This window comes from Mobula birostris, chromosome 2 (assembly GCF_030028105.1).
Source record: "Mobula birostris isolate sMobBir1 chromosome 2, sMobBir1.hap1, whole genome shotgun sequence".
Classification (NCBI taxonomy): Eukaryota; Metazoa; Chordata; class Chondrichthyes; order Myliobatiformes; family Myliobatidae; genus Mobula; species Mobula birostris.
The window spans coordinates 245,775,597-245,800,380 of NC_092371.1; the positions used below are offsets into that span (position 1 = coordinate 245,775,597).

Genomic DNA, 24,784 nt, shown 5'->3' on the forward strand with positions numbered 1-24,784 from the left:
GACCCATAATAGCAGAATTAGGCCATTCAGCCTGCTCCACAATTCCATTATGGCTGATCCTGGATCCCACTCAACCCCATACACCTGCCTTCTCGCCATATGCTTTGATGTCCACAGACACGTAGGCACAGGCACACACACACACACACACACACTTACACAGACACTCAGATACTCTCACACGCATAGACATACACACACACGCACACACACACACCTGTTCACTGCCAGGCATAGAGAAGGTGCTGAATGTTGAGGTTTTCAGTCGGCCTTCCCTTTTATTCCACTATTCTTAACTTTTAATTTGGTATCCTAGCAACTGAGGATTTTTTTAGTGAGCTGTTTACCCCAGTGAGTTTTATCAATTCTTTTCCTCAAACCTTTAATTGTTCTAAGGCCATCTGTTCCCCAAGAAACGCAAGCCGAATTTCCAGATTATATCTGACAGTGATATTTACTTTAAACTCTCTGACAATCAAATTACAAATATTTCTGCTGTCATTGGATATGGAAGAATATCCAGGCTGTTATAGTAATACATAAATAAGCAATAAATATTGAGGGCATGAGATGAAGAGTCCCTTGGTTGTGGGAACAGTTCAGTGATGGGCCAAGGAAGTTGAGTGAAGTTATCCACTCTGGTTCAGGAGCCTAATGGCTGAGGGGTAATAACTGTTCCTGAAGCTGGTGGTGTGAATCCTGAGGCTCCTGTACCTTCTTCCTGATGGCAACAGAGAGGAGAGACCATGTCCTGAGTGGTGGGAGGCCCTGATGATGGATGCTGCTTTCCTGCATCATCGCTCCATGTAGATATGCTCAGTGTTAGGGAGGCTTTTAGCAGTGATGGACTGGATCGTACCACCACTTTTTGTAGGATTTTCTGTTCAAGGGCATTGGTGTTTCCAGACCAGGTTGTGATGCAGCCAGTCAATGTACTCTCCACTGCACATCTGTGGAAGTTTTTCAAAACTTTAGATACCATGCTGAATCTTCATAAACTCCAAAGGAAATAAAAGTGTTGCCGTGTTTTCTTCATAATTGCGTTTACATGCTGGGCCCTGAACAGATCCTCCAAAATGATGATAACACCAAGGAATTTAAAAGTGCTGACCCTCTCCTCCTCTGTTCCTCCAATGAAGACTAGTTCATGCACCTCAGGTTTCCTTCTCCTAAAGTCAATAACCAGCTCCTTGGTCTTGCTGACATTGAGTAAGAGGTTGCTGTTATGACATCACTCAGCCAGATATTCAATCTGTCTTATATGGTGATTCATCAGGTTCTTAGTTTGGCCAGTGACAGTGGTTTTATCAGCAAGCTTGAATATGGTACTAGAGCTATGGTCCTGGGGCAGGTAATGGGAGTAGGCAGTTTAAATGCTCTTGGATTTGACTAGTAGGCCCGAAGGGCCTGTTTCTGTGTGTACCTCTCTGTGTCTCTAAAATCAGTGAATCAGTAAGTTGCTTTAATAGCACATTGTTCAATGGGAAATGATATGCTGCAGATTGCAGTGAGGGTAATTCAAAGAGGTATATTTAGAAGTGTTGTACGTAGCCCATAGAACGTCATCATGGTCCTCCAGCACCACCTTGCATTCATATATTTATATTTATTGTGTGTTTTATTATTGTGTTCGTTATCTTACTGTGTGTGTTTTTGTGCTGCTTCGGATCCAGAGTAACAATTATTTTGATCTCCTTTACACTGACCATATTTTCCAATACAGTTCAGGTAAGACTATAAGATATGGGAACAGAATTAGGCCATTCAGCCCATCGAGTCTGCTCTGCCATTCCATCATGGCTGATCCCAGAACCCACTGAACCCCATACACCTGCCTTCTCGCCATATCCTCTGATGCCCTGACTGTTCAGGAAACTACCAACTTCTGCCTTAAATATACCCACGGACTTGGCCTCCACCCCAGTCTGTGGCAGAGCATTCCACAGATTCACCACTCCCTGGCTAAAAAAAATTCCTTAGGCAATTCCTTTAAGGTAAGACAGTGAATGTGAAATAAACACACAAGTGTTTCTAAAGATGGAAACAAGAGCTTCTGTAGATACTGGAAATCCAGAGAAACACATACAAAATGTTAGAGGAACACAGCAGGTCAGACAGCATCTATGAATCCATAGATGTTGCCTGACCTGCTGAGTTCCTCCAGCATTTTATGTGAGAAAGTAACATGGAATGTTATCTTGGAATAATATTAATTTTAGTTAAATTATGCTTCTTTAAAGGTTAATCAATGTTCAATTAGTGTCCTGACTGGCTGAATCACGGTCTGGTACAGGAACAGCAATGTCTTTGAGCGGAAAATCCTACAAAAGGTAGTGGATTCAGCCTGGTACATCACAGGTAAAACCCTCTGACCATTGAAAACATCTTCATGAAACATTGCCGTGGAAAAGCAGCATCCATCAGCAAAGAACCTCACCAACCAGGCCATGCTCTTTTCTCACTGCTGCCATCAGGTACAAGAGCCTCAGGACTCACACCACCAGGTTCAAGAACAGTTACTCTTGAACATTTTAGGATGCTGTTACATTGTTATTTCATATCGTTATTTATTACTATTTATTTATTATCTGCATTTGCACAGATTATTTACAGTTTACAGACCCTGATGTTTACAGTTAATATTCTATAGATTTGCTAAGTATGCCCAAAGAAAAAGAATCTCAGGGTTTTATGTGGTGACATGTATGTACTCTAATAACAAATTTTACTTTGAACTTACTTTGAACTTTTGAACTTAATGTTCACCTCTTTTCTTTTGTTTCAAAACGCATCAGATAAACCACCGATAAACGTTTATACCATATCTAAGTACTTACCATAGTCTATGATAACTTTAAAAATTATTTTCTTTTCCAGTCTAGAAGTGAGCATTTAAAAACAAAATGGGGGATGACTTTGATTGTCATTCTTGCAAGGATTCCCTCCTTGGCAAGAAATACATCTTGCGAGAGAGCAATCAGTATTGTACCAAGTGCTATGACAATCTCTACTCCAATACATGTGAAGACTGCAAGAAACTGATTGGGAGTGATTGCAAGGTAAATGAACTCTCGGAATAATTGCATTTTAACTGTGGTCTAACTAAACCTGGAAAAGTGTGAAGTGATTCACCGTGGAAGGCGAAGCAGAATACAAGGTTAACGTCAGGTTTCTTAGCAGTGTAGAGGATCACAGGAAAGTTGGGGTCCACATTCATAGATCTCTCAAAGTTGCTGTGCAAGTTGATAAGAAAGTTTAGAAAGTGCATGGTGTTCATTATTCAGGAGGGATTGAGTTCGAGTCATGAGGTAATGTTGCAGCTCTATAAAACACTGGTGACAACACTTGGAGTATTGCATATAACCATACAACAATTATAGCATGGAAACAGGCCATCTCGGCCCTTCTAGTCCTTGCTGAACTCTTACTCTCACCTAGTCCCACCGACCTGCACTCAGCCCATAACCCTCCATTCCTTTCCTGTCCATATAGCTGTCCAATTTAATTTTAAACGACAACATCGAACCTCCCTCTACCACTTCTGCTGGAAGCTCATCCCACACAGCTACCACTCTCTGAGTAAAGAAGTTCCCCTCATGTTACCCCTAAACTTTTGCCCTTTAACTCTCAACTCATGTCCTCTTGTTTGAATCTCCCCTACTCTCAATGGAAAAAGCCTATCCACGTCAACTCTATCTATCCCCCTCATAATTTTAAACACCTCTATCAAGTCCCCCCTCAACCTTCTACGCTCCAAAGAATAAAGACCCAACTTGTTCAATCTTTCTCTGTAACTTAGGGGATGAAACCCAGGCAACATTCTAGTAAATCTTCTCTGTACTTTCTCAATTTTGTTGACATCTTTCCTATAATTCGGGAGCAACGAGATAACATGGCAGGGGGAAAAGGGGATAGGAAATAGTGAAGGGGAGGCATTACTGGAAGTTTAAGAAATTGATGTTCATGCCATCAGGTTGGAGGCTATCAAAATGGAATATAAGGTATTGTTCCTCCAACCTAAGTGTGGCCTTATCACAACAGTGGAGGAAGCCGTGGAAGGAATGGGAAGTGGAATTAAAATGAATCGCCAGCGGGAAATCTCACTTGTTCTGGCGGACGAGGAGTTGATGCTTGGTGAAGCGGTCTCCCAATCTACGTTGGGTCTCACCAATATACGGGAGGCCACACCGGGAGCACCGAACACAGTGTATGACCCCAACAGACACACAGGTGAAGTGTCCCCTCACCTGGAAGGGCTGTTTGGGGCCCTGAATGGTAGTGAGGGAGGTGGTGTAGGGGCAGGTGTAGCACTTGTTCTGCTGGCAAGGATAAGTGTCAGGAGGGAGATCAGTGGGGAGGGTCAAATGGACAAGGGAGGTGTGTAGGGAGCGATCCCTGCAGAAAGCAGAAAGTGGGGGGGGCGGAGGGAAAGATATGTTTGGTGGTGGGATCCAGTTGGAGGTGGCAGAAGTTTTGGAGAATTATGTGCTGCACATGGAGGCTGGTGGGGTGGTGGCTGAAGACAAGAGGAACCCTATCCCTGGTAGGGTGGCGGGAAGATGGGCTGAGAGCAGATGTGCGTGAAATGGAAGAAATGCGGTTGAGGGCAGCGTTGATGGTGGACCATTAACTATCAACCTCCACCATCAACTCAACTACGTCAACCTACACCCTCATCAACCCGACGTAGATTGGGAGACAGCTTCACCGAGCATCCACGCTCCGTCCGCTAGAACAAACAGGATGTCCACTGTTGGGATAAGGCCACACTTAGGTTGGAGAAACAATGCCTAATATTCCGTTTGGGTAGCCTCCAACCTGAGGGCATGAACATCAATTTCTCAAACTTCCAGTCATGCCTCCACCCTCCTTCAGCATTTCCCATCCCCTTTTCCCTCTCTTATATTACCTCCTTGCCCTCCCCATCACCTCCCTCTGGTGCTCTTCCACCCCCATTTTTTTTCTTTCTTCCATGGCCTTCTGTTTTCTCACCAATCAACTTTCTTGCTCTTTGCTTCACCCCTCTCCCTCCAAGTTTCACCTATCGCTTGGTGTTTTTCTCTCTCCTCCCCCCATCTTTCAAATCTACTCCTCAGCAGACCTGCCGAGCAGCTCGAAACGTCGACTCTGCTTTTTTCCATAGATGCTGCCCAATCTGAGTTCCTCCAGCGTTTTGTGTGTGTTGCTGGGATTTCCAGCATCTGCAGATTTTCTCTTGTTTGTGGATGAGCTAGAGGGCCCACTTTTCTGACCCAGTGTTCTCCGACTCTATGACTATGAATGTTGAGGATTTATAAGTCACTGGTGAAGCCTCACTTGGAGTATTGCAAGCAGTTTCAGGCCCCATAGGATGTGCTGCCATTGGAGAGGGTTCACAGGAGATTCACAAAAATTATTCAGGGATTGAAAGGCTTATGATTTGATGAGCATTTGATGGCTTTGTGTCTGCACTCACTGAAATTCAGAAGAATGAGGGGTGACCTCATTGAGATCTATCAAACGTCGAAAGGCCTGGATAGAGTGGATGTGGAGAGGGTGTTTCCTATGGTGGAGGAGATGCAGAGTAAGTTCTTTAGCCATTGAAGCGTGAATCTGTGGAATGTGTTGCCACAGACGGCGGTGGAGGTCTATTCATTGGGTATATTTAAGGCAGGGGTTGATAGATTCTTGATTAGTCAGGGCATGAAGGAACACGGGGGAAAGGCAGGAGATTGGGGCCGAGAGGGAAACGGATCAGCCATGATGAAATGGAGGAGCAGACTTGATGGGCCAAATGGCCTAATTCTGCTCCTCTATCTGTTGGACTGTAATGTGCATGGATGATAGAATAAATGTAGGGCTATGTGGGAGGGAAGGGTTAGAAACTCAGACCTATAACACACAAGATAACAGTACCACAAATAAATTAACAAAGAATAAAGTATTGGTTAATACTTTAACTGTCTCATAATAGCAGCATATGTTTTTTGGACTTACTGTATTTCATTGTTTTATCCAAGGATTTGTCCTACAAGGATCTTCACTGGCATGAACAGTGCTTCAAGTGTGCTAAGTGTGGACACTCTCTTGCGGAGAAACCTTTTTCTACCAAGGACGATAGCCTCCTGTGCATGGAATGCTATTCTGATGAGTATTCTTCGAAATGCTTCACCTGCAAAAAGACCATCATGCCTGGTAAGATTTAATAAGAAGGTTTTTCCATCTACTCTATCAACGTTGCACAGCGGTTAGTACAATGCCCTGTAGCACCAGTGATCCAGATTCAATTCCTTTCCCTTCTTCTTCTGACTTTTAATGGCGGTTGGCAGTCCAACTTAAAGGCATTACGCCACCAACTGGACTGGAGTGTGATGTAGAGAGTTGGGAAATAAAACCTCGACTGGTTCTTTATTAAATGAAAACTAAACTACCCCCAAAAGCCCGATAGATTTTAAGTAGTGAAAACAATACTGTGAATTAATGTCACCCCCATAACTTAATAAAGTTTTTGAATGAAAACTATCAGCCCCTAAAGATAGTAGTGAAGCCTGCATTTGCTTTCTTTCTCATTTGTTTCATGCGGCAATAAAATGTGTTCAACTGTTTCATAATGATAACAAAACCTACACCCAGAGTGATGTTTTCCAATAAGATATAAGGAATAATAAAGCAAAATATGTCCATTTCTAAGTTGTGTCAATATAACTCTTTCCCTTCTTGTCTTACCCACTTCTCCCATCAAGCCAACAGTTTTATGTATTCTGTAAAGATGTCTCTCCTTATGCTCATGGTCTCATAAGTCTTGCGAAGAATTATCCCACAATTCTTAACTCTTAGCTTCTGATTTGCTATGCAGAATGTCTAAATCCACAGCTGAACAGGGGTTTGCTGGATTATGCAATGTCCCACTGGAGCCTTCTCAGCAGCCCCACTTTAGTTTTTTCTCCCCCCAAAGACTTTAGTTGATTGTAGATTATATGATTTAATAAAATCCTAGGATCTGATGTGTCTGAGAGCCTATTCGTTCATCAAAGTCTGGCGGTCTAGGTACCATATTTGACGTGGACTTTGGTGACCATGGTTTTCCATATAGATCTATCCTTCGTTTTTTGGGTGACTTCCATTTCCTTGATGTGTAGCCACCTGGCTGGGCTTTTGATGTACATAAGCTGAGGTCTTCCTCTAGGTTTGCTCCCCTCAATCTTTCCAGAGAGCATGAGTTTCTCTAGTTCATCTTTCCGCATGATGTGTCTTAGGAATCTGAGTTCAATATGTTAAGAAAAATTATGATAGGTTTACTGATTGGATCGAAAGATAATTTAACTGGGAATTTTAGTATGGCTGTTTTTGTGCCTGAATTACAGGTAATGATAAAGAAAAGTCTTAGAAAAGTCTTTCTCAGCTAAACACTCAACCCATTCATTCCCTTCAAAACTTCTCTGTTCAGGAACCCATAAGAAGAAAACATGTAACCCAATAGTTTGTACATGAAATAAAGTTTGAATATCTTCCAACAATAAACCTGACCTACTGCTAGAATGACCTGTTTTAAGAACTCATCAAAAGCAAAAAAGAATCTAAATAAATTACAACTTTGCAAGGACAAATTTTCCCCAACCACTGTTAGCCCAAAATGATGCTAAACACGTAAAAAACCTGGAAACATAGAAAACCTACAGCACAATACGGGCCCTTCGGCCCACAAAGCTGCGCGGAACATATCCTTACCTTATAACTATGTAGGCTTTACCCATAAGTCCTGTATGTTTCTAAGCTCCATGTACCTATCCAGGAGTCTCTTAAAAGACCCTATCGTATCTATCTCCACCACCATCGTTGGCAGCCCATTCCACGCACTCGCCACACTCCGCAAAAAAAACTTACGCCTGACATCTCCTCTGTACTTAATTCCCAGCACCTTATTCCTGTGCCCTCTCGTGTTAGCCATTTCAGCCCTGGGAAAAAGCCTCTGACTATCCACATGATCAATGCCTCTCATCATTTTGTACACCTCTATCAGGTCACCTCTCAACCTCTGCTGCTCCAAAGAGAAAAGGCCAAGTTCACTCAACCTATTCTCATAAGGCATGCTCCCCAATCCAGGCAACATCCTTGTAAATCTCCTCTGCACCCTTTCTATAGTTTCCACATCCTTCCCGTAGCGAGGTGACCAGAACTGAGCACAGTACTCCAAGTGGGGTCTAACCAGGGTCCTATATAGCTGTAACATTACCTCTTTAACTCAATCCCATGATTGATGAGGGCCAATGCACCATATGTCTTTTTAACCACAGACTCAACCTGCGCAGCTGCTTTGAGTGTCCTATGGACTCGTACCCCAAAATCCCTCTGATCCTCCACACTGCCACGAGTCTTACTGTTAATACTATATTCTGCCATCATATTTGACCTACCAAAATGAACCATCTCACACCTATCGGGGTTGAAATCCATCTGCCACTTCTCAGCCCAGTTTTGCATCCTATTGATGTCCCGCTGAAACCTCTGACAGCCCTCCACACTATCCACAACACCTCCAACCTTTGTGTCATCAGAAAATTTACTAACCCATCCTCCACTTCTTCATCCAGGTCATTTATAAAAATCACGAAGAGAAGGGCTTCCAGAACAGATCCCCAAGGCACACCACTGGTGACTGACCTCCATGCAGAATATGACTCATCTACAACCACTCTTTTCCTTCTGTGGGCAAGCCAGTTCTGAATGCACAAAGCAATGTCCCCTTGGATCACATGCCTCCTTACTTTCTCAATAAGCCTTGCATGGCTTATCAAATGCCTTGCTGAAATCCATATACACGACATCTACTGCTCTACCTTCATCAACATGCTTAGTCACGTCCTCAAAAAATTCAACGAAGCTCGTAAGGCATGACCTGCCTTTGACAAAGCCATGCTGACTATTCTTAATTATATTATGCTTCCCCAAATGTTCATAAATCCTGCTTTTCAGGATCTTCTCCATCAACTTACCAACCACTGAAGAAAGACTCACTGGTTTATAATTTCCTGGGCTATCCCTACTCCCTTTCTTGAATAAGGGAACAACATCTGCAACCCTCCAATCCTCTGGAACCTCCCTTGTCCCCTTTAACAATGCAAAGATTATTGCCAGAGGCTCAAAAATCTCCTCCCTTGCCTCCCACAGTAGTCTGGGGTACATCTCATCCAGTCCCGGAGACTTATCCAACTTGAGGTTTTCCAAAAGCTCCAGCACATCCTCTTTCTTAATGTCTATTTGCTCAAGCTTTTCAATCTGCTGTAATTCATCCCTACTTACAATCACCAAGATCCTTTTACATAGTGAATACTGAAGCAAAGTATTTTGAAGCAAAGCAAAATATTTGGAACGTAGAAGGTTGAGAGGGGACTTGATAGAGGTGTTTAAAATTATGAGGGGGATTGATAGAGTTGACGTGGATTGGCTTTTTCCATTGAGAGTGGGGGAGATTCAAACAAGAGGACATGAGTTGAGAGTTAAAGGGCAAAAGTTTAGGGGTAACATGAGGGGAAACTTCTTTACTCAGAAAGTGGTGTCTGTGTGGAACGAGCTTCCAGCAGAAGTGGTTGAGGCAGGTTTGATGTTGTCGTTTAAAGTTAAACTGGACAACTATAAGGACAGGAAAGGAATGGAGGGTTATGGGCTGAGTGCAGGTTGGTGGGACTCGGTGAGAGTAAGAGTTCGGCATGGACTAGAAGGGCCGAGATGGCCTGTTTCCGTGCTGTAATTGTTATATGGTTATATGGTTATAAAGTATTCATTAAGTACCTCTGCTATCTCCTCTGGCTCCATACACACTTTTCCACTGTCACACTTTATTGGTCCTATTCTCTCACGTCTTATCCTCTTGCTCTTCACATACTTGTAGAATGCCTTGGGGTTTTCTTTAATCCTGCTCGCCAAGGCCTTCTCATGGCCCCTTCTGGCTCTCCTAATTTCATTCTTAAGCTCCTTTCTGCTGGCCGTATAATCTTCTAGATCTCTATCATTACCTAGTTTTTTGAACCTGTTGTAAGCTTTTCCCTTCTTCTGGACTAGATTTTCAACAGCCTTTGTATGTCATGGTTCCTGTACCCTACCATCCTTTCCCAGTCTCATTGGAACATACCTATGCAGAATGTCATGCAAATATCTCCACACAAATACTTGCGCTGTATATACTGATAAATGGTTCATAAGACATTTCTTTATCATTACCTGTAATTCAGGCACAAAAGCAGCCACACTAACATTCCCAGTTAAATTATCTTTTGATCCATCAGTAAAAATGGTTAACATATCATAATAATTTTCCTTAACATATTGATGAACCAATGGACTCTCTAGCATATCAGGATCCTTGGACTTCATGAAATCGTGCAACCTAAAATACAAGGTGAGGTTAGCAGATTATAGTATAATCTAGCAAACCCATATTCCTAATGTGATACAAACTCGGCCAGCCAAAACTAAAAGCATTCTTCTTGTGATGTTCCCGCAGTACTCCAACACACTTTTGACAGGATGATCATTTCTTTGCCCCTCAAATTAATCCAGTGTGTTAACTTCAGCTTCCGCAAGTGTAAGGGTAATTGTCCTACTTCAACCGGTAAAGCCAAAACCGGGGATAACTTAATTGCACCACAACACAATCTTAAAGCCTGTGCTTGTGTCACATCCAAACTCTTTAAAGTTATAGATGAAGCTGATTCATAAACCACACAGTCACAATCAAGCATGATCTAATTAAACAAATATAAATGGTCAACAAAGATTTTCATGAAACCCACTAAGGATACCCACATAGACACCTGAGAATATTAAATCTCCTTTGCATTTACCAGTTATTTTACTGATATGGTGCTTCCACGTCAGATTATTATCCAGACACATGCTGAGAAATCTTACTACTGACACTGCTTCAAGAGTTTAATGGTAGAATTTCAAATCAAGTGTAAGTCTATTGATCCTCTTTGTAAAACACGTAACTTGTGTTTTAGTTACTGAAAGCTTAAATCCCCGTTTATTTGCCCGCTGTTCAAACTTATTAATTGCTAATTGCATCTTATATACAGTAAAATTGAAATTTCTGCTTCTAATTCATAAAGCGCCATCATCTGCATTCAGTGATTTATGCACCCCAGTACCTATCCCAGAGAAAATATCATTATATTAGTAATAAAGGGTTACAACCACTGCTTTGTGGGGTCCCATTCATAGAAATCCAAATATACAGTAACTTCTCCACCCTTACCTGCAGACTATCTGAATAAAAAACTCAAAGAAATTATACAATTTTCACCTCACTCCTAATATCCATAATTTAATCAAAAGACCTTCCTTCCATAACATATCATATGCCTTTTCAATATCAAAAATACTGCTAATACAATTTCTTATTTACCTATACTTTCCTAATATCATCTTCCAAACATAAAACTGAATCCAATGTCATTCTACCCTTCCAAAATCCACTCTGATAAAATGGTGATAAAAATCCACTCTGATAAAATGGTGATAAAAATCCACGCTGATAAAATTTCCAAAATATAATTCAACCACTCTATTACCATATGTTCCTTAAGTTTACACAATAAGACATTAATCATATTGGTCTATAACTAGTAAGATCTGACAAGGGTTTCTCAGGGTTTAGAACAGGCACTACTAATGCCATTTTCCATGAGGAAAGGAGATGGCCTAACCTTCCAATATGATTCAAAATGTTAATATTATCTCAAGAGAGTTGTTAGTCATATATCTAATCATACAATAACATATATCATCCTTTCCTGGAGAAGTCTGACCAGCATTAATGATAGTCTTAAATGCACAGAAAGAAAACTCTGCATCAGTGAAACTGTCATTGCTACAGCTGGCTTCCATCACCTCAGCCTCAGGGCATTCACTTAGAAACTTATCCCTTCATTGTTTAACCTCTTCACTTAAAATGCAGCCAATAACTTCACCTTCACCATCATATTACCTTCATTAATCAAAACCAGAATGTTATTAACTCTATGAATCTCCCCATTTTCTTAATCATTCCCCAAATATCTCCAAGTTTAATATCCCTTCTAATACTATCAGAATATATAGTGCCTATAAAAATTATTCTCCCCCGCCTCCCCGGAAGTTTTCATGTTTTATTGTTTTACAATATTGAATCGCAGTGGATTTAATCTGGCTTTTTTTGACACAGTGAAAACAGATGTCTACAAAGTGATCTAAATTAATTGCAAGTATAAAACTCAAAATTATTGATTGCATAAGTATTCACTCCCTTTAATATGACACATCAAATCATCACTGCCGCAGCCAATTGGTTTTAGAAGTCACATAATTAGTTAAATGGAGATCACTGTGTGCAGTCAAGGTGTTTCAATTGACTGTAGTAAAAATACACCTGGATCTGGAAGTTCCAACTGGGTCTGAATGTTTGGATGGGATGGGGTTGGATGGGCAGGCAGGCGGCGGCGGCGGCTGCTGCTATCATCATCATCATCATTGTCGCGGGGTGTGTGAGGAATGAGGCAGTGAGCTGGGACTAGAAGCAGGCAGCTCGGGAGAAATGGATTATTGTGAAGGGAGAAATAAAGGGAATGAGAAGATAGTGAGGGGATGGATGAATGAAAACTGAGACAAAGGGAATAAAAGAATAAGAATAAAACAATGGAGAGAGTTCTGAAAGTGAGGAAGATGAACAAATTCAGAGAGAAGGTGTTGTCATAATTAGGTTTAATGAGAAGGCTCAAGGAAACATGAAGAAAATGATCCTGTTTATGCTAACAACAACTCGGCAAATAAGATAGGGGAAATAGTATTTGCAAAAGTTCTTAATGATGGCAACCTATTGGTAAGATGTGCAAATGAGGAACAACTTGAGAAAGCACTCAAGCTAAAAGAGATAGGAAAATGCAAGGTGGAATACACAGGGAGGGTAGGAGCATGAAATGGTGGTGGATGTAAAGGAGTGATCACGGGGGCACCAATAAGTATAATTATAGAGGAGTTAAAGAAGAATATCAAAGGAGGAAAAGTAATTGAGGAAATCAAGTAGTGAGACCATGGAAACTGTACAGATTGGAAAGGAGGAGGTGCTTGCTGTCTTGAGGAAAATTAAAGTGGATAAATTCCCGGGACCTGACAGGGTGTTCCCTCGGACTTTGAAGGAGACTAGTGTTGAAATTGCAGGGGCCCTGGCAGAAATATTTAAAATGTCGCTGTCTACGGGTGAAGTGCCGGAGGATTGGAGAGTGGCTCATGTTGTTCCGTTGTTTAAAAAAGGATCGAAAAGTAATCCGGGAAATTATAGGCCAGTGAGTTTAACGTCAGTAGTAAGTAAGTTATTGGAGGGAGTACTAAGAGACAGAATCTACAAGCATTTGGATAGATAGGGGCTTATTAAGGAGAGTCAACATGGCTTTGTGTGTGATAGGTCATGTTTGACCAATCTGTTGGAGTTTTTCGAGGAGGTTACCAGGAAAGTGGATGAAGGGAAGGCAGTGGATATTGTCTACATGGACTTCAGTAAGGCCTTTGACAAGGTCCCGCATGGGAGATTAGTTAGGAAAATTCAGTCGCTAGGTATACATGGAGAGGTGGTAAATTGGATTAGACATTGGCTCGATGGAAGAAGCCAGAGAGTGGTGGTAGAGAATTGCTTCTCTGAGTGGAGGCCTGTGAGTAGTGGTGTGCCACAGGGATCAGTGCTGGGTCCATTGTTATTTGTCATCTATGTCAATGATCTGGATGATAATGTGGTAAATTGGATCAGCAAGTTTGCTGATGATACAAAGATTAGAGGTGTAGTAGACAGTGAGGAAGGTTTTCAGAGCCTGCAGAGGGACTTGGATCAGCTGGAAAACTGGGCTGAAAAATGGCAGATGGAGTTTAATACTGACAAGTGTGAGGTATTGCACGTTGGAAGGACAAACCAAGGTAGAACATACAGGGTTAATGGTAAGGCACTGAGGAGTACAGTGGAACAGAGGGATCTGGGAATATAGATACAAAATTCCCTGAAATTGTCGTCACAAGTAGATAGGGTCGTAAAGAGAGCTTTTGGTACATTGGCCTTTATTAATCAAAGTATTGAATATAAGAGCTGGAATGTTATGATGAGGTTGTATAAGGCATTGGTGAGGCCGAATCTGGAGTATTGTGTTCAGTTTTGGTCACCAAATTACAGGAAGGATATAAGTAAGGTTGAAAGAGTGCAGAGAAGGTTTACAAGGATGTTGCCGGGACTTGAGAAACTCAGTTTCAGGGAAAGGTTGAAAAGGTTAGCACTTTATTCCCTGAAATGTAGAAGAATGAGGGGAGATTTGATAGAGGTATATAAAATTATGATGGGTATAGATAGAGTGAATGCAAGCAGGCTTTTTCCACTGAGGCAAGGAGAGAAAAAAACCAGAGGACATGGGTTAAGGGTGAGGGGGGAAAGTTTAAAGGGAACATTGGGGGGGGGCTTCTTCACACAGAGTGGTGGGAGTATGGAATGAGCTGCCAGACGAGGTGGTAAATGCGGGTTCTTTTTCAACATTTAAGAATAAATTGGACAGATACATGGATGGGAGGTGTATGGAGGGATACGGTCCGTGTGCAGGTCAGTGGGACTAGGCAGAAAATGGTTCGGCACAGCCAAGAAGGGCCAAAAGGCCTGTTTCTGTGCTGCAGTTTCTATGGTTCTATGGTAATGAATGTTCAAAGACTGAAAACAACAAAGGAGGAAGTGAAACAGTATTGACTGAATTTGAAAAAGAAAGAGTGCTGAGGAAAGTGTTCCTGAGTTTCTTAAGTTACCCAGTAAGGGGGTATGTACTAAAGCCATTGAAATGCTATGATTGTCAAAGGTTTGGACACATACCTAAAGACTGTAAAAGGCAGAGGAGATGTGGGGGTGATCATGAATATGGGAAGTGCGGAACAGGAGTGCAACCAAAATGCTGCAATTGTGGAGGAGCTCATAATGTGGCATATAGTGGGTGTGAAGTTATGAGATGGGAGAATAAAATTCAAGAAATAAGAGTGAAAGGAAAGATCATTTATGCAGAAGCTGTAAGAATGTCAAGAGAAGAGAATAATGCTCCTAATGAACAGGGAGCAATAGGGATGCAAGAGATGCCACAAAGAACAAATGACAGGATTTATGTAGACAAAAAGGCTCTAGTAACATTCATTGCCGGAGTGATTAACAGTACGGCTGAGGTAAAATCAAAAAGTGACAAAATTCAGCTGGTGGTCAAAGCAGCAGTAAACCATTTAGGGTTAGTAGGACTGACATGAGAGGAAGTGAGGGAGACCCTCACTAATCAGTCTAGCCAGGAAGTGTCATGTGTTGGTTAATACTAATTATGGTGATTCTTTTGCAATGGAATGCAAGGAGCTTACTGGCCAGTAGCCAGGAATTCAAGAAATTTATTAAAGAAATGGTTGTAAAACCGGATGTAGTGTATATTCAGGAAACTTGATTGAAACCAACTTTAGACTTTGTGGTATATGGGTATACAACGATAAGGAAAGATAGAAATCTAGGGGGAGGAGGGGGTTGTGCTATGTTAATCATGCAAGGTATACCATATAGAGTACTGGAAAAAGGAGATGTTCAGGAATACATGGTGGTGGAAGTGTGGGAGAGAGGGGAAGAAATGGTTATAATTAACTACTGTAATCCATGTAAAAGGTTGGATTTGGACAGCCTATTAAGGATACAAGGACAAAACAGACAAAGTAGTGTGAGTGCAGATTTCAATACTCACAGCACAATATGGGGGAATCGTTATTTTTACTTTAGCCCGTTACTTTTCATCATTATGATCAATGATGTTTTCACAAAGGTACCAGTGGATATAGGTAGGTCACTGTTTGCGGATGATGGGGCCTTATGGAAAAGAGGCAGGAACATGGAGCATATAATCAGGAAACTACAAGGAGCAATTGATGAAGTGGTGGAGTGGGGTTATGATTGGGGATGTAGATTTTCAGTTGAAAAAACTCAAACTGTATTTTTCACCAGAGAAAGAATTGAGGTAGAGAAGAAGTTAAGGATGTATGAGATTGAATTAGAAAGGGTTGGATCATTTAACTTTCTGGGAGTTATATTTGATTCACGATTAACATGGGCAGACCATATCAGGAAAGTTGAGGAGAAATGTGAAAAAGTAATAAATGTGATGAGATGTTTGACTGGTAGGGAATGGGGAGCAAGTTGTTCAGTGGTGAAGAGAACGTAGGTGGCTTTAGTAAGGTCTGTGTTGGACTATGGAAATAAAGCAAATGGATCAGCAACTAGGTCTCTCATAAGGAAACAGGATGTGATTCAGGCTCAGGCTTTGAGAGTGTGCAGTGGGGTCTTTTAAAACATCACCAGTATCAGCCCTACAGGTAGAAGTGGGAGTAATGCCTTTGGAACTAAGAAGGATGCAATTGATGGCAAACTACTGGGCTAATTTGCAGGGACCCAATGATTCTCACCCTGCTAAAAGAGTGTTGCAGGAGTGCTGGGAAAATGGGAGGTTTCAGAGGGATAACTTTAGTCGAGTAGGGAATGATATTGCTAAAGAATGTGGAGTGTTTGATCTAAGGATAAGTTCTTCAGTAGTTTATCCGGTTGTAGCTCTATGGAAGATTGTATGGCCTGACATAGACTGGTATTTGTTAGAGGTAAAAAGGAAAGGAAAATATAACATTGATTTGGTAAGTGCATTTAACTGTCATGTGATGGAAAAATATAGTGATTATACTCAGATTTAAACGGATGGTGCTAAGGAACCTGAAACAGGAGTGACAGGGTTTGGGGTGACTATACCAGTAAAAGAAATTGGAATCAGCAGAAGAATGTCTAATAAGTTAGGGGTGTATACAGTGGAGATGCTGGCGGTGTTGGTTGCGTTGCAATGGGTGCAGAAAGCCAGACAAGCCAAAGCATTGATATGCTCAGATTCATCCTCAGTTCTAGCAAGTTTAAAGTCTTTTCACTCAAACAGTCGGCAAAATATACTTTACGAAGTCCTTCAGTCAGTCACAAGAATTGCAAATCAGGGAGGTCAGGTAAAATTTCTATGGGTTCCAGCACATGTAGGGGTGAAGGGGAATGAGAGGGTGGATGAGTTGGCAAAGAGGGCATTAAAGAAAGAGAATGTAGAAATGCACATTAGTATCAGTAAAGCAGAGGTTAAGTGTGTAATCTGGGAAAAAAATCGACCAAATGTGGCAAGAAAGATGGGACAGGGAGGGGGAAGGGAGGCATTTATATCAAATACAAAAGAGTGTTGCAGGTACTAGGGTCAGTGGTGGATACAGAAGAGAGGAGACTGTGTGGACTAGGTTAAGGCTGGGGTACTGTGCATTAAACAAAACATTGAAAATGATAGGGATACACCAGGCAGGATTGTGTGAGGAACATCAGGAAGAGGAGTCAGTAGAACATGTAGTTCTGAGTTGCAGGAAGTATGGGATACAGAGAGAGATGATGAGAATTAATCTAAGGGAATTGGGGTGCAGGAATTCACATTAAAAGGGTTGCTGGGCATGAGCGAGAGAGCACAGGTCAGGGTATTTTTAGCTTTCTTAAGGGGTACAGGGGTTTTTTATAGGATATGATGGATAAGCAGGAATAGGGTACTAGGATGGCCAAAGATGGGAGGATAAAGTGCAGGTTAGGGGTGGGGTGTGTGTGTGTGTGTGTGTGTGTGTGTGTAGGGATTTAGAATGTAAGTCTATTGCACACTCTGGAGCAGAGGGTGGCGGTAATGCACCATTAAGCTGGGTGACAACCGCCGTAAAACAAGACAGAGAAGAAGAAGAAGTTCCAACTGCTGGTGAGTCAGTCTCCTGGCAAAGACTACATCATGAAGACAAAAGAACACTCCAAGCAGCTCAGCAAAAAGGTTATTGAAAAGCACAAGTCAGGAGATGGACACAAGAAAATTTCCAAGTCACTGAATATCCCTGAGTACAGTTAAGTCAATCGTCAAGAAATGGAAAGAACATGGCACAGCTGTAAATCTGCCTAGAGCAGGCTGTCCTCAAAAACAGAGTGACCATGCAAGAAGGGGACTAGTGAGGGAGATAACCAAAAGATGTATGATGAATTTGGAGGAGTTACAACCTTTAGTAGCTGAGATGGGAGAGACTGCACATACAACAACTGTTGGCCGGGTGCGTCACCAGTCACAGCTTTATGGGAGAGTGGCAAAGAGAAAGCCACTGTTGAAAAAATCTCACATGAAATCTCAGCTAGAGTTTGCCAGAAGGCATGTGAGAGAGTCTGAAGTCAGCTGGAAAAAGGTTCTATGGTCTGATGAAACCAAAATTGAGCTTTCCGGCCATCAGACTAAATGTTATGTTTACTGTAAGCCAAACCCCACACATCAAAAACACACCATCCCTACTGTGAAGATTGTGGTGGCTGCATCATGCTGTGGGGATGTTTCACTGCAGCAGGCCCTGGAAGACTTGTGATGGTAGAGGGTAAAATGAATGCAGCAAAATACAGGGAAATCCTGGAGGAAAACCTGATGTAGTCTATAAGAGAACTGCAACTTGGGAGAAGATTTATTTTCCAGTTAGATAATGATCCCAAGCATAAAGCCAAAGCTATACAGGAATGGCTTAAAAACAACAAAGTTAATGTCCTGGAGTGACCAAGTCAGAGTCCAGACCTCAATCCAACTGAGAATTTGTGGCTGTACTTAAAAAAGCCTGCTCCCCATGCAATCGACAGCTTGCAGTTTTGTAAAGAAGAATGGAAAAAAATTGCAGTGTCCAGATGTGCAAAGCTGATAGAAACCATAGAAACTACAGCTCAGAAACAGGCCCTTTGGCCCTTCTTGGCTGTGCCGAACCATTTTCTGCCTAGTCCCACTGACCTGCACACGGACCATATCCCTCCATACACCTCCCATCCATGTATCTGTCCAATTTATTCTTAAATGTTAAAAAAGAACCCGCATTTACCACCTCGTCTGGCAGCTCATTCCATACTCCCACCACTCTCTGTGTGGAGAAGTCCCCCCCTAATGTTCCCTTTAAACTTTTCCCCCCTCACCCTTAGCCCATGTCCTCTGGTTTTTTTCTCCCCTTGCCTCAGTGGAAAAAGCCTGCTTGCATTCACTCTATCTATACCCATCATAATTTTATATACCTCTATCAAATCTCCCCTCATTCTTCTACGCTCCAGGGAATTAAGTCCTAACCTATTTAACCTTTCTCTGTAACTGAGTTTCTCAAGTCCCAGCAACATCCTTGTAAACCTTCTCTGCACTCTTTCAACCTTATTTATATCCTTCCTGTAATTTGGTGACTAAAACTGAACACAATACTCCAGATTTGGCCTCACCAATGCCTGAAACAACCTCATCATAACATTCCAGCTCTTATACTCAATACTTTGATTAATAAAGGCCAATGTACCAAAAGCTCTCTTTACGACCCTATCTACTTGTGACACCACTTTTAGGGAATTTTGTATCTGTATTCCCAGATCCCTCTGTTCCACTGTACTCCTCAGTGCCTTACCATTAACCCTGTATGTTCTACCTTGGTTTGTCCTTCCAACGTGCAATACCTCACACTTGTCAGTATTAAACTCCATCTGCCATTTTTCAGCCCAGTTTTCCAGCTGGTCCAAGTCCCTCTGCAGGCTCTGAAAACCTTCCTCACTGTCTACTACACCTCCAATCTTTGTATCATCAGCAAATTTGCTGATCCAATTTACCACATTATCATCCAGATCATTGATATAGATGACAAATAACAATGGACCCAGCACTGATCCCTGTGGAACACCACTAGTCACAGGCCTCCACTTGGAGAAGCAATTCTCTACTACCACTTTTTGACTTCTTCCATTGAGCCAATGTCTAATCCAATTTACCACCTCTCCATGTATACCTAGCGACTGAATTTTCCTAACTAACCTCCCAAGCGGGACCTTGTCAAAGGCCTTACTGAAGTCCATGTAGACAATATCCACTGCTTTCCCTTCATCCACTTTGCTGGTAACCTCCTCGAAAAACTCCAATAGATTGGTCAAATATGACCTACCACGCACAAAGCCATGTTGACTCTCCCTAATAAGTCCCTGTCTATCCAAGTGCTTGTAGATTCTGTCTCTTAGTACTCCCTCCAATAACTTACCTACTACTGACGTTAAACTTACTGGCCTATAATTTACCGGATTACTTTTTGATCCTTTTTTAAACAACGGAACAACATGAGCCACTCTCCAATCCTCCGGCACCTCACCTGTAGACAGCGACATTTTAAATATTTCTGCCAGGGCCCCTGCAATTTCAACACTAGTCTCCTTCAAGGTCCGAGGGAACACCCTGCCAGGTCCCAGGGATTTATCCACTTTAATTTTCCTCAAGACAGCAAGGACCTCTTCCTTTTCAATCTGTACAGTTTCCATTATCTCACTACATGTTTCCCTTAATTCCATAGACTTCATGCCAGTTTCCTTAGTAAATACAGACGCAAAAAACCTATTTAAGATCTCATCCATTTCCTTTGGTGCCACACATAGCCGACCACTTTGATCTTCAAGAGGATCAATTTTATCCCTTAAAATCCTTTTGCTCTTAATATACCTGTAAAAGCTCTTTGGATTATCCTTCACTTTGACTGCCAAGGCAACCTCATGTCTTGTTTTAGCCCTCCTGATTTCTTTCTTAAGTATTTTCTTGCACTTCTTATACTCCTCAAGCACCTTATTTATTCCCTGCTTCCTATACATGTCATACAACTCCCTCTTCTTCTTTATCAGAGTTGCAATATCCCTTGATAACCAAGGTTCCTTATTCCTATCCACTTTGCCTTTAATCCTGACAGGAACATACAAATTCTGCACTCTCAAAATTTCTCCTTTGAAGGCGTCCCACCTACCGATCACATCTTTGCCAGAGAACAACCTGTCCCAATCCACGCTTTTTAGATCCTTTCTCATTTCTTCAAATTTGGCCTTCTTCCAGTTCAGAACCTCAACCCTAGGACCAGATCTATCCTTGTCCATGATCAAATTGAAACTAATGGTGTTATGATCACTGGAACCAAAGTGCTCCCCTACACAGACTTCTGTCACTTGTCCTAACTCGTTTCCTAACAGGAGATCCAATATTGCATCCCCTCTAGTTGTTCCCTCTATATATTGATTTAGAAAACTTTCCTGAACACATTTTACAAACTCTAAACCATCTTGACCCCTAACAGTATGGCAGTCCCAATCAATATATGGAAAATTAAAATCCCCTACCACCACAACTTTATGTTTCCTGCAGTTGCCTGCTATTTCTCTGCAGATTTGCTCTTCCAAGTCTCGTTGACTATTGGGTGGTCCGTAATACAATCCCACTAATGTGGCCATACCTTTCCTGTTTCTCAGCTCCACCCATAAGGACTCATTTATTGAGAGGTAAGGTTATGAGAGGCCTATCCACACAGACTCAAGGCTTTATTTGCTGCCAAAGGTGCATCAACTAAATACTGACTTGAACGGGGTGAATACTTATACAATCAATTATTTTCTGTTTTATATTTGTTATTAATTTAGATCACTTTTTCACTTTGACAAGAAAGAGTCTTTTTCTGATGATCAGGGTCAAAAAAAGCCAAATTAAATCCACTGTGATTCAATGTTTGTAAAATAATTAAAATGAGATCTTTCAAGGTGGGGGGAGGTGAATACTTTTTATACACACTGTAAACTCCAGTCCTGACGAAGGGTCTCGGCCCGAAACATCGACTGTACCTCTTCCTAGAGATGCTGCCTGGCCTGCTGCGGTCACCAGCAACTTTGATGTGTGTTGCTTAAACTCCAGTAAACCTTTTTCGCAACCTTCACCACGGCCTGTGCCCTTTTATACATAATAAGGTCACTTGGTGAGTGATACTTCTGAACTTCCCTACACTCCTTGTTTCTCTCCATAACTGCCTCTGCATACTTGTCCCTACACCACAGTACAGCCTTTTGTCCTCCTAATGCCCTTCAAATAGGAATTACTTCCAATGCAGTTTGATGAATAACATGACATAACCTTTCATTACAAAAATCCACATTATCCTCAACATTCAGCCCTTCATCATGCATCATGTAAAACATTAAACTAAGACCATAAGACAAAGGAGCAGAAGTCGGCCATTCAGCTCATCGAGTCTGCTCCGCCATTTTATCATGAGCTGATCCATTCTCCCACTTAGTCCCACTCCTCCGCCTTCTCACCATAACCTTTGATGCCCTGGCTACTCAGATACCTGTCAATCTCTGCCTTCAATACACCCAATGACTTGGCCTCCACTGCCGCCCGTGGTAACAAATTCCATAGATTCACCGCCTTCTGGCTAAAAAATTGTCTTCACATCTCTGTTCTGAATGGGCGCCCTTCAATCCTTAAGTCATGTCCTCTCAACTACTCCCAATTTGCTTTACCAAAATTCCATTTCCTAAAGGTGGCCTCCTATCCCTGATATAAATCCAAGCCCAAGCTTATAAAGACAGGAAAATGATCAGTCCCCAATGTTTCATCTCCCCTAACATCCCACACACTCTCTCCAGCCAGAATATTTGAAACGAAAGTTAAATCTATCGGAGTTTCAGAACTATTATGAACATCAAATCTCAGACCTCTCCCATCATAAAGACAGACAAGATGTGAAATATCTAAAAATTCTTCTACAATCAAACCATTACCATCATTCTGCGAATAACCCCACACCATACAACCCTTGGTGAGCTTCAGCTACATATACGTTTGAACAAATACATTGAGAGCTTTCCATGAGAGTTGTAACAATTTACCATTTTAATACCCCTACCTGTGAATCAAATATTTCTACTACAAGTAAGCCTATCCACAACTCGATCCTATCCCTTTCCTTATAAAACTGGTAATACCACTCCCTCTATCAACCAACCTATCACACCTAATTACAATATAATCCTGCAAAGAAAAACTTGAATGTGGTAACAACCAGGTTTCCTGAATATACAGTGTATAACATTGGGAGGATTTGACAGATCAGAAATCAACTTCTTAAAGTCTTGACCATTAGAAATCAGTCTTCCACTGCAATATTTTTAATGCCATTACGTACTTTCACAAGTAGACTGAAATAAAGATACCCCACTTATCACAGCCTCGCTTACAGCTTCCCACATAACACCAGTTATTCCAAAATACTTTTCAGCAGTTTTCAAAATCATTTTAGTTTTCTCAGTACGATTAGATGTCTGAGCAGTACAATGCAACACATCTGTTGTAAATGTCACAAACTTCATTTGACTGGCAATGCTTCCCCAACATTCAGTTTAACTTTTTGGCATAAACAAACAAACAGAGCATCTGACCCACAGCACACAACATGAATCATGCACCAATCCTGCAATCAGCATCAAATGCGTGCTTTTCAACTGAAAATCTTAACACTAATCCACGATGTCACAATCATTAATCCACAATATTCGCATTACATGACAGACAATGCCAAAAGATACACCGTTATTAAAGTCAAATAAGACAAACAACAGATGCAAGGCTTTACCAGGAGTTGGACAAATCGTACTCTGACCATGCAATACCTCAATTAATTCAGCTACTGAATTTAAAACAAAAATCAACAGAATAACCACTTGGAAGTCTAAGCAAAACCAGTAGGCTTAATAGCAGTAAATGTAATATTTTAGGATTTGCAGGAAACATAAGGACTATGGGGTATCCACCACAAAATAATAATAATAATTGGCATTAGTATTGACCCAAAGTTAAAAATAAGCAGCTGCGCAGTTTCAAAAAACTCCCCCGCTTGTGGTACATTGCTCACAACATCCACTAAAACAATGTTAAGTCTGTGAGCATAGCAGTGTATATAATGCCTGCGGGACCTCTTTCCTGAACCTCTCTTGTACCCCGTTATTGCACCCGGGCATCACTGCCGCCCCGTCATAACACTGACCTATACACACGTTCTTATCAATAACACACTGGGCGAGTGTCTGTTCAATGCTTTTAAGAGACTCCGCATCCAACCCTTCTGCTGGAGTGAAGTGCAAGAATTCTTCAAGCACTGTTTCATTATTCAAATACCGCACCACCACTGATATTTGCTCCTTTTTACTCAAGTCTTTACTTCCATCCACCATGATGGCAAAATGTCCAGCCTCCTTGATTCCCGCACTTATTTGACGTCTGACCATATCTGCCATAACACCCATAATTTCATTTTGGATATCATGATGGGTGTTTTTTGCATTTCCAGGATTGTCCTCTATTTTTTTAGTTACAGTCTTATCAAACTGCCCAATTACACTGAGCAACTCAACGAAGTTTCCCCTATTGCCAGATCCGTCATCCTCCCAATGTCCTCGCTGGGCAGTGCCTTGGCACGCAGTATAGCGTAGAGACCCAACCACTGCTCTCATATACTCACCATTTTCTTGGACAATCTTTGCATGTCTTTTATCAAGCATGTCACTTTCAATTAAGACAGGCTTAGGCTGAGACACCACTGATTCCTCTGGATGAGGTCGTTTTCTGCCTAAAAATCGATCCGTTTTTCACGCTGGCCAAAATAATGCACGTGCCAGCCCCACTCTAGCTTGTAAAAGCGCAATGTGCTCGTGTGACATCCATTAGTCTCGGGAGACCATGGATCTGCGCCTGGATGTATACTATCAATCTCTCGCGTGTGTGACATCACCACCTTAAGTGATCTTAGATCAGCTTAACTGATCTGAGGACAGCAACGGCAAGACATTGACAACGAACGAATAAGCAGAAGTGTAGAGTGGATCTGACAGAGTTTATAA

The 24,784-nt window shown here is 41.7% G+C and overlaps 1 protein-coding gene across 1 annotated transcript in view; it reads left to right on the forward strand.

Moving 5' to 3' along the window:
- The first annotated feature begins 2,350 nt into the window (after positions 1-2,350).
- Positions 2,351-24,784, forward strand: part of LOC140210448 (four and a half LIM domains protein 2-like) — a 40,219-nt gene continuing 17,785 nt past the window's right edge. The window contains exons 1-3 of the mRNA XM_072279418.1: positions 2,351-2,474; positions 2,878-3,059; positions 6,000-6,174. Coding sequence (XP_072135519.1) covers positions 2,904-3,059; positions 6,000-6,174 — 331 coding nt within the window. The 5' untranslated portion in view covers positions 2,351-2,474; positions 2,878-2,903. The remainder of the gene's footprint in view (positions 2,475-2,877; positions 3,060-5,999; positions 6,175-24,784) is intronic.